Below are 12,858 nucleotides of genomic sequence, written 5' to 3'. Positions count from 1 at the left end.
AACGAAATTTTGTGTTACAGGGAAGTTGAACACAGTCATTTAGTTGTTGTTTGTGGATTGTTTTGTTTTCCTTAGGAGAAAACACCTGGAAAGAAGAACCCAGACATCTGTCTCCCAAACTGCAGGGGGGTACTGGAAGAGCTTGGCTCCTGCTCCCTGCAGGCTGGCAATGTTCCTTTTCCTAAAAATCAGTGTTCATGGAGAGACAGTTGGGCACAGAGGTGGCATAAACCCAGCTCTCTTACAGCTCAGGGCTTACCCAACCACCTGGTTTCTTTCCTTCCTTTGCCACAAGCCTGGTGCTGGGCTCTGCAATGCTGAGGGGCTGCCAAATTTCTGCATGTCTGGCTGTAATCCTTCCTGCTTCTGCAAAGGCCCTGTCCCCCAGGGACAGGACACAGCTCACACTGAGACCAGTGGGAGAGGACCCCAACCATAAACCAGGGGCTGAGTCTGCTGATGGGTTTTAACAAGTCCCCAGTGCTTGTTCTCAGCACCATCTTGGGGGTTGGTGCTCCTCGGGCAGCGCTACCTTCCCATTCATCTTGCAGCTTACTAAACCCTGTTCCTTATTTCCTAAACTGCAGGGGAGCTGCAGATCAAGGTAAATGACAAAGCAGTGGGGTCTTTAATCAGGGACTGTAGTGACAGGATGAGGGGTAGTGGCTTTAAATAGAAAAAGGGGAGATTTAGGTTAGATGCAAGGAAGGAATTCTTCCCCATGAGAGTGGTGGAACAGGTTGCCCAGAGAAGCTGTGGATGCTCCATCCCTGGAAGTGTTCAAGGTCAGGATGAACAGAGATTTGAGCAACATGCTCTAGTTAAAGGTCTCTGCCCAAGGCAGGGTGGCTGGAACTAGATGATCTTTAGGGTCCCCTCCAACTCAAACCATTCTATGATTCCATGTGAATTGAGGGAGCAGAAATTTGCAGGCAAATGCACAAGTTCGTAACAAGCATTTCTCTTGCTGTCCTCTGTGAGCTTTGTGGGGAGGTTATCAGAAGAAGGCTCTGCCTTGGCTCCACCACCTGTGTGCTTCAGGGGGCTGTTCTGCAGGCAGGATGCTGGGCAGGAAGCATCCTGGGAGACTGGACTAGACTTTTTGCTTTTTTGCCATGAGCCTGATTTGAGAGCTCTGGAGCCTGTGGCTGAGCCCAGGACAATGACAAGCCCTCATCATGCCTGGGGTACCCTGAGCACAGCCATGGTCTAAGCTGGAGCTCTTAAGCCATGGTTCATGGCTCCTTTGGCTAAAGGCAAGCAGACCCAAAAGCAGAGCTCATTGCCCTCTCCAGCTGTGACTCCCTGCCTTACTGGGGTATTTGCTGTACTCCTGTGCCTTCCCTTCCCTGCTAAAGGAGGATGGAGCACAGCAGGTGAAGCAGGGCTGGCAGGTGATGGGAGCAAACTGCTCTTGGAGGTGTTCTTTAAAGTCTGACACCTTGATTCTGGAATAAACCACTCCTAGCTCCCCTGGGAGCTCCCCTCTGACACTGGTGGGCAGTTTTTGTCTGAGCTGGAACCACCTGGGACAGATGGCCAAGAAGGTGAAGGATGGGGTGAGAGCAGAAGAGCCATACCTGATATTGTCACGAGGACATTGAGGCCCTCAAGGACGTCCATCTGCTGAAATCGCCGTCTGTTGATGAGGTTGTAGACCTTCCCTTGGCCACTTCGATCCAGCAGCATCAGGCCATTTTCTGTGCCCACCAGAAGATTCACACCTGAAGAGGAGAGGGCAATGGGCACCAGAAGCCAAGGAGCATCTGCCAAGGGCAACATCTCAACCTTGTCTCTGCTACCACGGTGAGAGGGACTGTTCCCAGCCAAGGCTGTGATCTTCCCATGAATATAAAAAGCCATTCCTGCAGTGCAGGGATTCAGGGATATTAGCCTTGCCCAGGATGGAGAAAGGGACAACCAGAGGCAGGAGCTTGGTTCTGTGATACCACATTGACTTAGTTTAGAGGAAGACAGATGCTCTTTTACCTCTTCCAAAAGGGCCAAAAGAAAAAATGCTCACAGGATCGGACAGAATTGGAAAGCTTAAGTGGAAATGCTACTCATAACTGCATACAACAGCACAAAGCATACAAAGTACATAAAGTCCAGAGTCTGGGTTTAACACCAAAGCTTATTGAACCAAACCTTCACTCAAACTTCCCTTTAAACCAGGCCAACAAACCCACGTCTTCATACCCCCAACCTCCCCAGCCCCACGTCTGTCTACCCCTCATACCACACCATTGTGATGCACCTAAAGTTCAGCTTGGCAGCTCCAGACCCCAATTAAGCTGCTCCAGGACTAATTGGCAGCATTGCCAAGGCCAACACCAGGCTGCCCCAGCAACAGAGAACAGCCTGTGCATCCTCCCAGGAGGAGAGAGGGAGGAAAAAGGGCAGAAAATTGACTCTGCAGCTAGTTTACATGGATACAGGACTTATGGGAATGAAGTACACCTTCTGGTCCACCTCTTGAAGGATCACTCTGGACCTCCTGGAGGTCTGTAACTTAAGGGCACCTAGCCCCTAAACCATCACACACATTCATGTTCCATCACGCTCTGAGTCACCATCACTGGAGGTGTTTAGGAAGAGACTGGATGGGGTGCTGAGTACCATGGTTTAGTTGATTAGATGGTGTTGGGTGATAGGTTGGACTTGATCTCAAAGGTCTCTTCCAACCTGGTTAATGCTATTCTATTCTATTCTATTCTATTCTATTCTATTCTATTCTATTCTAATTCCTATTCTTATTCTAATTCCTATTCCTATTCTATTCTAATTCCTATTCTATTCTTATTCCTCTTCTATTCTTATTCCTATTCTTATTCCCATTCCATTCCATTAAGCCTTGGCAAGGGCACGGCGTGCTCAGGGCTTACCCCACAAAGCAGCACAGAGGATCTCCGAGTTGAAGCGCTTCTTGTACTTGCGGATCTCCGGGGTGTCGCTGTGGGGACGGATGTTGGTGGGGTTGACGTTCACCACCGAGATCTTCCGGGCTTCGTTCAGCTTGGCCTGCTCCTGTCTGAGCAGCTCGCTGGTGAACAGGGCTTGCAAGGAAATAGGAGACAAACAGGTGGGATGGATTAATCTCAAACTGCACCCGGGGAGGTTTAAGCTCGAGGTGAGGAGAAAGTTCTTCAGAGAGAGAGTTGTCAGGCATCGGAATGGGCTGCCCAGGGAGGTGGTGGAGTCACTGTCCCTGGAGGTGTTCAAGAGGGGACTGGATGTGGCACTTGTTGCCATGGTTTAGTAGTCATGAGGTGTGGGGTGACAGGTTGGACTTGATGATCTTTGATGTCTCTTCCAACCTTATTGATTCTATGATTCTGCCACCTCTTTTTCAGGACAGGAAGACAATACTTGGTTTGCTTCCCGAGGAGGGGAGTCGCTGCTGTGCTACTCTGTTTGGAGAGAGATCGTCAGGACTCTCTCGTGGCTTGGAGCCGATACCAAATCCATCAGCAGGTGGTACCTCCAGACTTCCAGCTCTGCCTACTGAGCTGATGAGCACTGTTCACTGTCCACCTACCCACATCCAGCCATTCTCAATGACCAGAGGAACTGCCGGTTTTTGCTCCTGGCTGCCCAGGCAGACAGGTGGGTGAATTTCTGCTGCACCCCATTTTCTCCTAGACATTTCTGGTGATGCTATGCTGGTGGGGGAGTAATTGACTGAAAACTGGGGAGCACAAGGATGCAGACACAAGAAATGTTTGGACAAGAGCAATTGAAATGTAAAAGCGGTTAACTGGGATTATTTAGGCTCCATGACCTGGTTTCCATGAGGCCCTCCCCTTTCAAACTGACCACATTGCCCCCTACCAGTAGCAGATGACTCTTCATCCTCATCTTCATCTTCATCAGTAGGTGAGGTCTGATACACTCTGGTGTCCACAAAAGGAGTGAAAGAGGCTTTGGTGCTACTTCCCATACCATACTGGAAGACAAACAGCAAAGAGAGAGCTCAGAGCACAGAAGTTAAGAGGAATTCTGTGCACGTGTGTTTATGTCAGACTTTCTAATTAGCAGACATAGAGCCTGCCCCTGAGGTGCCTTTTTCAAGCCCTCTGTGAACATCTGCTCCTCCTCCCCCATAACTAGCCAGGAATAACATTAAATTGAATTTCTGAGTGCCCATGAGCAACAGAAAATGAGAGGAGCAGGGCCTGGCTCCAAGCACAGTGCAGCCTGAGTCTGGTTAGCGGAGCAGCCTCAGGGCCAGAGGCAAAAGTCAACGCAGGTGCGAAACAACTTGTCCCCATTTGACACATCTGCCTCGAAAAGCCTGCTCTGGGGCGTCAGGGAGGCAGGGTTTGATTTTCCCACTCTCCCTGGCTGGCAGGATGGTGCGTGGGAGCCCCTGGAACCCCCTGGCATGGGACATCTGGCACAGATCAGTGACCACCAGAGTAATTCAGAGAGCTGGACAAGGTGGGACTGTTGCTTTTCCTTGTGCCAAAGCCAAATGCTAACTAGCACCATCTGGCAAAGGTTTTATTTCCATAGGTGGGGAAATCTATTTTAGGGCCTGCAAAGCTGAGGCAGGAGAGCTCATACAGCCCTAATACTGCTCTGCTTTTACCACCTGTTATTTAGGGGTTTACTGGGCCAAGCCCAAAGTATTGATGCCCCTGGGAAAGCAGAGAAAGTCAGCTCCAGCACAACGCCAGTTTTGCATTCTGCTGGGCTGTTACTGCTGGTCTTCACACCCATTGCTGAGGCAGGACCCAGCAATGCCCCTCAGCTCACCTGGCTGCTCCAGTTTTGGGAGGATTTGGAGTGCTGGAAGGAGGGAAGGCTTACAGTGATCTGTGTGCTGCTTTAGGGAGAATTCTCAAACAGCATGTGTTTGAAAATCCCCCTCATAGTCTGCTCTTCAGCACACCACAATGCATGGGTCACTTGGCACTTCAATGAAGCATTCTGAACTTCAGGTGGAAAGGGGAAAAAGGGACATTTCTAAGCTACAAAACTTAACCTGAAGGTATCACAGGGAATGTCAGAGCCAATACTCTGCCAAAGGAATCTGGGGAGGAACCAACTGCAACATCATGTTGCTTCCTCTTTAAATCTATTGCTTTCTTAAGGCAGAAAACAAGGCTAAGACATTAAAATCATAAAATGGTTTTGGTTGGAGGAGACATTTAGGATCATTTGAGTCCAACCTCTAACTCAGCACTGCCAACTTCACCACTAAAGCTTGCTCCTCAGCATGACATCTGCATGACTTTTAAATCCCCCCAGGGATGGTGACTCCACCACTTCCCTGGGCAGCCTGTTCCGGGGCTTGACAACACTGTTGGGAAAGAAATTTCTCCAAATGTCCAACCCAAAACTCTCCTGGTGCAACTTGAAGCCATTTCCTCTTGTCCTGTCACTTGTTACTTGTGAGGAAAGACTGATCCCCACCTCACTAAAACCTCCTTTCAGGGAGTTTAGAGAGCAATGAGGTCTCCCCTCAGCCTTCTCTTCTCCAGGCTGAACAAGGCCAGTTCCCTCAGCCACTCCTTGTAAGACTGTGCTCCACACCTCTTCTTACAAGCAAAAGGAGAAGATTTTCCCTACTCACTGAGCAGCAACATCTGTACCAAAACTAGGGCAGGCTTGTGCCTGTCTTCCAGCAGGCCACAGAAAGATTCAGGGGCAAAACCCCATCAGGTGTGGAAGCACCCTCATGGGTTGGGACTTTCCAAGCATTTTGGGGCTGGCACCTATGGGTGAGCTGGCACCTATGGGTGAGCTGGCACCTATGGGTGAGCTGGCACACCTGCCCCACACCTGTCAAGACCATGCTGTGCAACCTGCTTCCCTCCTGACTCCATTCCCCTGACAGCCCACCAGTTTCCATGGAAATGGGATGGATTTTCAAGTGTGTGAGAACCAAGAGCCATGGAAGGAGCTAACAGCTCACAACAGGCAAGGCTGCAGGAGCAGAGCCCACACTGACGTACACAGCACAGCCATACTTGGGTGCGTATGGGAGACAGACTCCCTGCTTCCCGCTTCTTTCATAGCCAAGAACTACATAATCTCTCCTCTGTGCTGGATATCTTTTCCATAAACCACCACCAACTCAAGGAGGAGATAAAAATGAGGATTTACAGGGATGCTTCCCAACTGAGAGCCAAGTGATTTCTGACAAATGAGTGATGAAGAAACCCCTCATCCCAGTACTCATCGTGAGTATTACCATTTTTGCTCAGAGTCAGCTGCTCTCCTAAGAAGCTGGCATTCTAGTAAATTCCATGTCCACTGTTTAAATATTAAGACCTCATCTGCCCCCAAGTCCTGTTCAATATCCTATAAACCTCTGTGGTGGCTTACAGAGACAGCACCAAGCTGCAGGGTGAGATTTTTCCTGCTCCCTTCTTGCTCGCAGCACCATGAGTCACCTGGAAGCCTGTGAACTAGATCCCCATGTTTCCACTTACACCCACTCCTGGCTCAGTCAGCCTCAAAAATGCAGTTTCAGAAATGGAAAAGATCTTCTTGGCTGGTAGTCTATAAATGAAGATATTTAAACCCAATCCTTGCCTGCATTTAGGCAGTCCTGGAATGACTGTGGAAGGTGTTACCTTGAAGACCAACTCTCTCATCAGCACTTTTAAAGGCAACAAGGAAATGGATGAAACCTCGAGGTCAAGTCACACCCCATCTGCTCTTACATTTTATCAATGCCCAGCTCCAAGCAGCTTTTATTTTTACCACTATTCTACTGCTAGTAGAATAGAATAGAATAGAATAGATATCATCCAACACCATCTAATCAACTAAACAAGAGCACCAAGCACCCCATCAAGTCTCCTCCTGAACACCTCCAGTGATGGTGACTCCACCACCTCCCTGGGCAGCACATTCCAATGGCCAATCACTCTTTCTATGAAGAACTTCTTCCTAACATCCAGCCTAAACCTCCCCTGGTGCAGCTTGAGACTGTGTCCTCTTGTTCTGGTGCTGGTGGCCTGGGAGAAGAGACCAACCCTCACCTGGCTACAACCTCCCTTCAGGTAGTTGTAGAGAGCAAGAAGGTCTCCCCTAAGCCTCCTCTTCTGCAGGCTAAGCAACCCCAGCTCCCTCAGCCTCTCCTCACAGGGCTGTGCTCCAGACCCCTCCCCAGCTTTGTTGCCCTTCTCTGGACATGTTCCAGCAAGTCAACATCCTTCCTAAACTGAGAGGCCCAGAACTGGACACAGGACTCAAGGTGTGGCCTAAGCAGTGCTGAGTACAGGGCAGAATGACCTCCCTGCTCCTCCTGGCCACACTATTCCTGATAGAGGTCAGGATGCCATTGGCCTTCTTGGCTACCTGGGCACACTGCAGGCTCATGTTCAGCTTACTATTGACCAGTACCCCACAGGCCCCTCTCTGTCTGGCTGCTCTCCAGCCACTCTGACCCCAGCCTGTAGCACTGCATGGGGTTGTTGCGGCCAATGTGTAGAACCCACTTAGATGTGTTCAATCTCATGCCCTTGGACTCTGCCCATCTGTCCAGCCTGTCAAGGTCCCTCTGCAGAGCTCTCCTACCCTCTGACAGATCAACATCTGCCCCACCCCCCAGATTGGTGTCATCTGCAAACTTACTGATGATGGACTCAATGCCCTCATCCAGTAAAAGTACACCGTAAAACAAGCACAACATTTCTACAACAGCACTTTTGATGTGCAACCAACAAAAAGAAAAGAAAACATGCAATAAAATGGCTTATTTAGCACAAATGGGACGATTTCTCATGGGAAAAGAGACAGCTGTGCCTGGTTCCCACAGCTGGTGACTGTAAGCAGGACGTTACCTTGGCTTGCACTTTCTAGGACTTCTTATACCTGGACACAACGTTGTGTCCCCATAAAACAGCTACCAGGGAGAAATACTTTGCCATGACAGGAAACACATGACCTTAAAGGTGGGCAGGTGTTTTTTTTCTAGTCTGAAGAACTATCCAGAAGTTTGTTGGCTTTGGGTTTTGCTAACCTTCTGAATCACAGTTGAGTATCCAAGAGGTTGCACAGGTGGAAGCTGGGCCCAGTTCATGTTAATGACATCAGTGGCTCTCAAAAAATCAGCTGACAGCATTCAAGCCATCACCACCAAAACGCTAGGTGGTGGGCTTGGGAGAAGACCTAATACACATTTCTACCATGAGCCACAGACCATAGAGCAGCAACTTATCCCTTGTACTTCCACTACACTCACCCACGGGGACCAGAAACAGAGAGAAGAGCCAAGAAAGCCAGAGAGGAGAGCAAGAAAGTCCCTTTGTGGGGCAGAGGTGTTAATACTTGTTTTAAAGCGATGCAGAGGAGAAAGAAAGAGGAGCCCCCCACCCCACCACCTACTTCAGGCACCGAGTCCACGTCCTGCGCATGCGTGGAGACTCGCCCCAGGGCCTCGGTCGGCGTGCCCGCTGGCGAGTGGCTTTGCTGCACCAGGTCAGGGAGATTGATGTGACCTGCAAAGCCATTGCTGGCTGTGTGGCCAGAACGCTTTTTTTCACCAGAGGTCTGCAGAGACACAAGGCATGAGGAAGAACGAGGGAGGCGCGGAGGGGGGGGGGGGGGGAAGAGTGAAAAAGAAGGGGGGGGGGGGGGGGGGGGAGAAGAAAAGAAAGACAAACAAAACCAAGTCGTTGGCAGTCCCCCAGTTCCCAAAGCAGGTGCAGGAGAAGGACCCTATCTGTTTCCATCCCCATGCAGTCTGGCAAGCAGCAAACCAACCCCCTCCCCCCACCCCAGGAGAAATAAAGGCAGGATTAATAATCACAAAGTCAATACAGAGTAATCAGCCACGTTACAGCGAAAGAAGCCTGACCACCACTGTTTGGAGACAAGGAACGTAGGGCAGATTCTGCTCTTGACACCATGGGTGCAAACCCCATGGCCAGTTCTCCTCCCCCAGGGCCCAGGGTGGCAGCAGAATCAGAGCCCTCCGTCAGCGTTAGCCTGCACGGCTCTGCACAGCTCGGGCAGCCAGCGGCCGGCCTGCAAATGCCAACAGCTCCCATCTCATGTTTCTGTCACCCAAACCAGCAGTGAACAGCGGCAGCAGCGGCACAGCATCTGGCACCTCACTCTCTGCACAAGGCTCTGGGGACTTCCCCTTCCTCTCCATCCCCATCTCATGCAAGGTAGGTGCTGGGAAGTTTCTCCCTTCCTTGCTTATTGTTTTGAGGTATCTATCATCTGGATGGATCCTACCCACCTGGAGCACACTCATGAGATCATCACAGAGACTTGGAAAGCTCCCTCTGTAAAGGCTCACCAAGTTTCTGACCAATCCTGATGACATTTGTCTCTTGAACATTTGTCACTATTGCCTTCAATCACTGTGCCCAAAGCCAGTGACCTCAGCAAGTCTGTCCTCTGATGGCTACAGCAGCGATGGGGAGCAAACAGTAGGTGCCCAGCAGTTTGGGTTTCTTATCATGCTCCCTCCTCCCAAAGGGCTTTTCCAGCTTCTTGTCTTGCCTGTGGCTTTTAACCATTCTGCACCACTGGTTCTCTCCTATGGCCTCTCAGGCAGGGCATTTGTTGTACAGCTGTGATTAACACCAAGCTCCTCTGAGAAATGGCTGCCCACTACAGGGGTGGACTGTTCTGCTGCTCAGCCACGTCATCCTCCCTGCTGCAAGGGCGTGCAGAATGCTGCCCAGGCTGTGGGGATCTTTGCTCTAAGCCCCTCCACACCAGTGAGGGATAAGGTGGGTTGTGCACAGCCGCTCACCTCCGAAACTCATGGACAAAGGCAGCAAGCATGCTGTGACTTCTTTTGCCAGCTCCTTCCTCTCTAAAGTTGCATTCATTTTGCCTTCCCTTCACAAGTGGATATTTTATATAAACCAAGAATTAAAATGCTGCTCAAGTCTGGGTTACATTTGATCCAAATATTCCTCCTTTACGATAGCTGACTCCAGACTCCTCTCCCTTCTTCTCCTCTCCCATCCATATCCTTTATATGCTGGCAGGAGAGTGACTCCCTTGTTTTACTAACTGCCAGAGCCTGCTGCCCCCTCACCAGCATACCTGCTACCCATCTGCTTTTCCAGCAGTAATCTCAGCCTGTTTCAGCCAACTGGGAAACTGAAAAACACTGGGGCAAATCTTCCACAACCAACCAAGCATGCCTCCTCTGCCTCACTGCTGCAATTCTACCACTGCAAAATCATAAAATGCTTTAGGTTGGAAGGGGCCTTAAAGATCCTGGGGGTCTTTTCCAACCTGAATGTTTCTGTGATTCTGTGATCATCTACTTCCAACCTTGCTGCCATGGGCAGGGACCACTTCCACTCGACCATGTTGCTCAAAGCCCCATCCACCCTAGCCCTGAAAACCTCCTAGGATAGGCCATTCACAGCCTCTCAGGGTAACCTGTTCCAGTGTCTCACCATCCTCACAGTGGAAGAGCTTCTTCCTTACATTTAATCCAAATCCACTCTCTTTCAGTTTAAAGCCATCCCCCCTTGTCATATCAGTACATGCCCTTGTGAAAAGTCCCTCCCTTTCCTGCAGACCCCCTTTAGGTACTTGAAAGGCTTCTATACTGTCTCCCTGGAACCTTCTCCAGGTTGAACCATCCCAACTCTCTCAGCCTTTCTTCCCAGGAAAGGTGCTGCAGCCCTCTGACCATCTTCGAGGCCCTCCTCTGGACCCACTCGAGCAAGTCTGTCTCCTTGTTACTCTGAGGGCCCCAGAACTGCACACAACATGAGATCCTATGAGAGCAAAGCAGAGGGAGAAAACCATCTCCCTCATCCTGCTGGCCACATTTATTTTGATGCAACCCAGCGTATGGTTGGCTGCATCCATTAGGATTGCTCTAATTGCAGCCCTACCTCAGTAGTGCTAAACCCAGAGATGGGGGCTTGCTTCTGTCCTGGGCAAGCACAGGACAGCAGGCTGGTGGGGAGGGTGGCTTGGTTCTCCAAGCAGAACAGCTCCTGGTAAAAATCTCCACATGGCCTACAAACACCTCACACCTCTGAGGGTTACAGACCGTCAAAGGTTGGGAAGAAAAGGGGAAACTTTGTGCTAGGTTCCAAGAGCATTAACTAAAGGCTGCAAACTTAAGACAACTTCTGTTGCCTGGAGCTGTTGTGGGATTGTGGCAGAGTCATTCATTCATCTGAGCACCCTCCCTGTGTGCCCTGGCATTACTATTCACTGCTGTTTGTAGTTCTGAGAAACATTTACACTTGTCACATTTGCTCCAGTGAGTGTAAATTGTATTAAGGAGAGAGCTAACGAGCACAATTTACTCAGGCATTTTGTGTTCTGCACACACAGCACTGTTAGTTCTGGTGCTTACATGGGCAAAACCTCCTGAAGATGCTCCATGGAGATACTGGTTTTACAACTTACCTCCCTCACCATCAAAGTCCCTTCCCTTGAAATATTGCTAAACGTATCTGCATGGGAAGTCTCCATCCCGTGGGTGGTCACCATCCCCAGGTTGTACGGCTCATTGCTCCCAGGAATTCCTGTTGGTCTGAGGACAGAATGGAAAAGTATTGCTGGTGAGTATTTGCTGTGCTGAGCTAGATGTACTTTCACAAGAAGAGAAATAGTAAAATATATCCACTTCAGTGTATGGGGAAACTATTTGTATTGTTCAGAAATACAGTCCAGGGGCAGGCTGATACATCAGGGAGACCAAAGAGAAGGGCCCAAGGTGCCCTGAGAGCAGCACTGGTGAACAAGTAATGAGGAGCTGCAGTCCTGCCCTACTTAACATCAGTTTTTCTTCTTAAGAAAGTTTTAAAAATGTAGCTCACTCCTTTGATTCCCCATCTTGATCCCTGAAAAGGGAACAGTGCATCAGAGCATCCAATGACAAAAGACAGCAAGGGAAGGGATGAGATTTGAAGGACGCATGGGCAGATGTACGAGTTGCGTCCTGCAGCTCTCTGCTGCTCTCCAGGTGAACATATAGCCCTAACCCATGGTTTAACCTTGAGTTTAGTTCTGTGCTCCTATCCCAAGAGAGAGGCTGGAATTTATTCTCACTTACACTAAATTGTGGGACTGTCTCAGAGTGGATGTCACAGATGGGGGGCAGCCACTCTTGTTTTATTCAGAGAATGCTTCGGGTTGGAAGTGACCTTTAAAGGTTATCTAGTCCAATTGCCCTGCAGTGAGCAGGGACCTCTTCAACTAGATCAGCTTGTTCAGAGCCCCAACCAATTTGATCTGGAATGTTTTCAAGGATGGAGCAGCTACCATCTGGGACACCTGGGCCAGTGTCTTACCACCCTCAGTGCCTGAATCTAGCCTGAATCTTCCCTCTTTTAGTTCAAACCAATCACCCCTTGTCCTGTCACAACAGGCCTTTATAAAAGTCTGTCCCCAGCTTTCTTATAGGTCCTTTTAAGTCTTGAAAATGACAGAGGCATTCAGCTTCAGAAATAAGAAAGCAGAGACAAAGGAGGTTCTGTTGATTTTGAAACCATACAGTGAGTGACTGAGTGGCTGTGGCAGCCCTGAAGTCCCAAGGGCACAGTTTATATCTCACCCTGTGAGTCATTCCTGGACATGGGCAAGAGCTGGCCTGCACAGCTCAGAGAAGAGTGACCTGGAAGGAGTCATCATAGCCTTTAGATAGAGACCAGGTATCTGCAGAGGTGGAAGGAACAGTCCATCCCTCCTGTCCACTGGGACACAGAGTGATGGATGACCTTGTCCCACACCACAGTAGGAGACACCTGGACAAAGCTGGAATGAAGAGCAGCCCATTGCTCAGGAAAGATGTCCAGAGAAGACACACAGACCACTCAGAAGGTGCAGGAGAAAATGAGATGATCTCTTTTGGCCTCAATTTCTAACAAAAAATGCTGAATTCAGGAAAAATAAAGCTTTGAT

The 12,858-nt window shown here is 49.7% G+C and overlaps 1 protein-coding gene across 3 annotated transcripts in view; it reads right to left on the bottom strand.

The window, feature by feature from the left end:
• TNIK (TRAF2 and NCK interacting kinase) overlaps nucleotides 1–12,858 on the bottom strand; it is a 198,747-nt gene that overhangs the window by 7,958 nt on the left and 177,931 nt on the right. For all 3 annotated transcript variants that reach the window (XM_054166449.1, XM_054166452.1, XM_054166451.1), the window contains 5 exons: nucleotides 11,362–11,488; nucleotides 8,344–8,508; nucleotides 3,832–3,946; nucleotides 2,886–3,056; nucleotides 1,581–1,724 (listed from right to left, as the gene is read on the bottom strand). In XM_054166449.1, coding sequence (XP_054022424.1) covers nucleotides 1,581–1,724; nucleotides 2,886–3,056; nucleotides 3,832–3,946; nucleotides 8,344–8,508; nucleotides 11,362–11,488 — 722 coding nt within the window. The remainder of the gene's footprint in view (nucleotides 1–1,580; nucleotides 1,725–2,885; nucleotides 3,057–3,831; nucleotides 3,947–8,343; nucleotides 8,509–11,361; nucleotides 11,489–12,858) is intronic.

Source organism: Dryobates pubescens, chromosome 13 (assembly GCF_014839835.1).
Source record: "Dryobates pubescens isolate bDryPub1 chromosome 13, bDryPub1.pri, whole genome shotgun sequence".
In the NCBI taxonomy this organism is placed as follows: domain Eukaryota; kingdom Metazoa; phylum Chordata; class Aves; order Piciformes; family Picidae; genus Dryobates; species Dryobates pubescens.
This window is presented reverse-complemented; position numbering and strand designations above follow the sequence as displayed.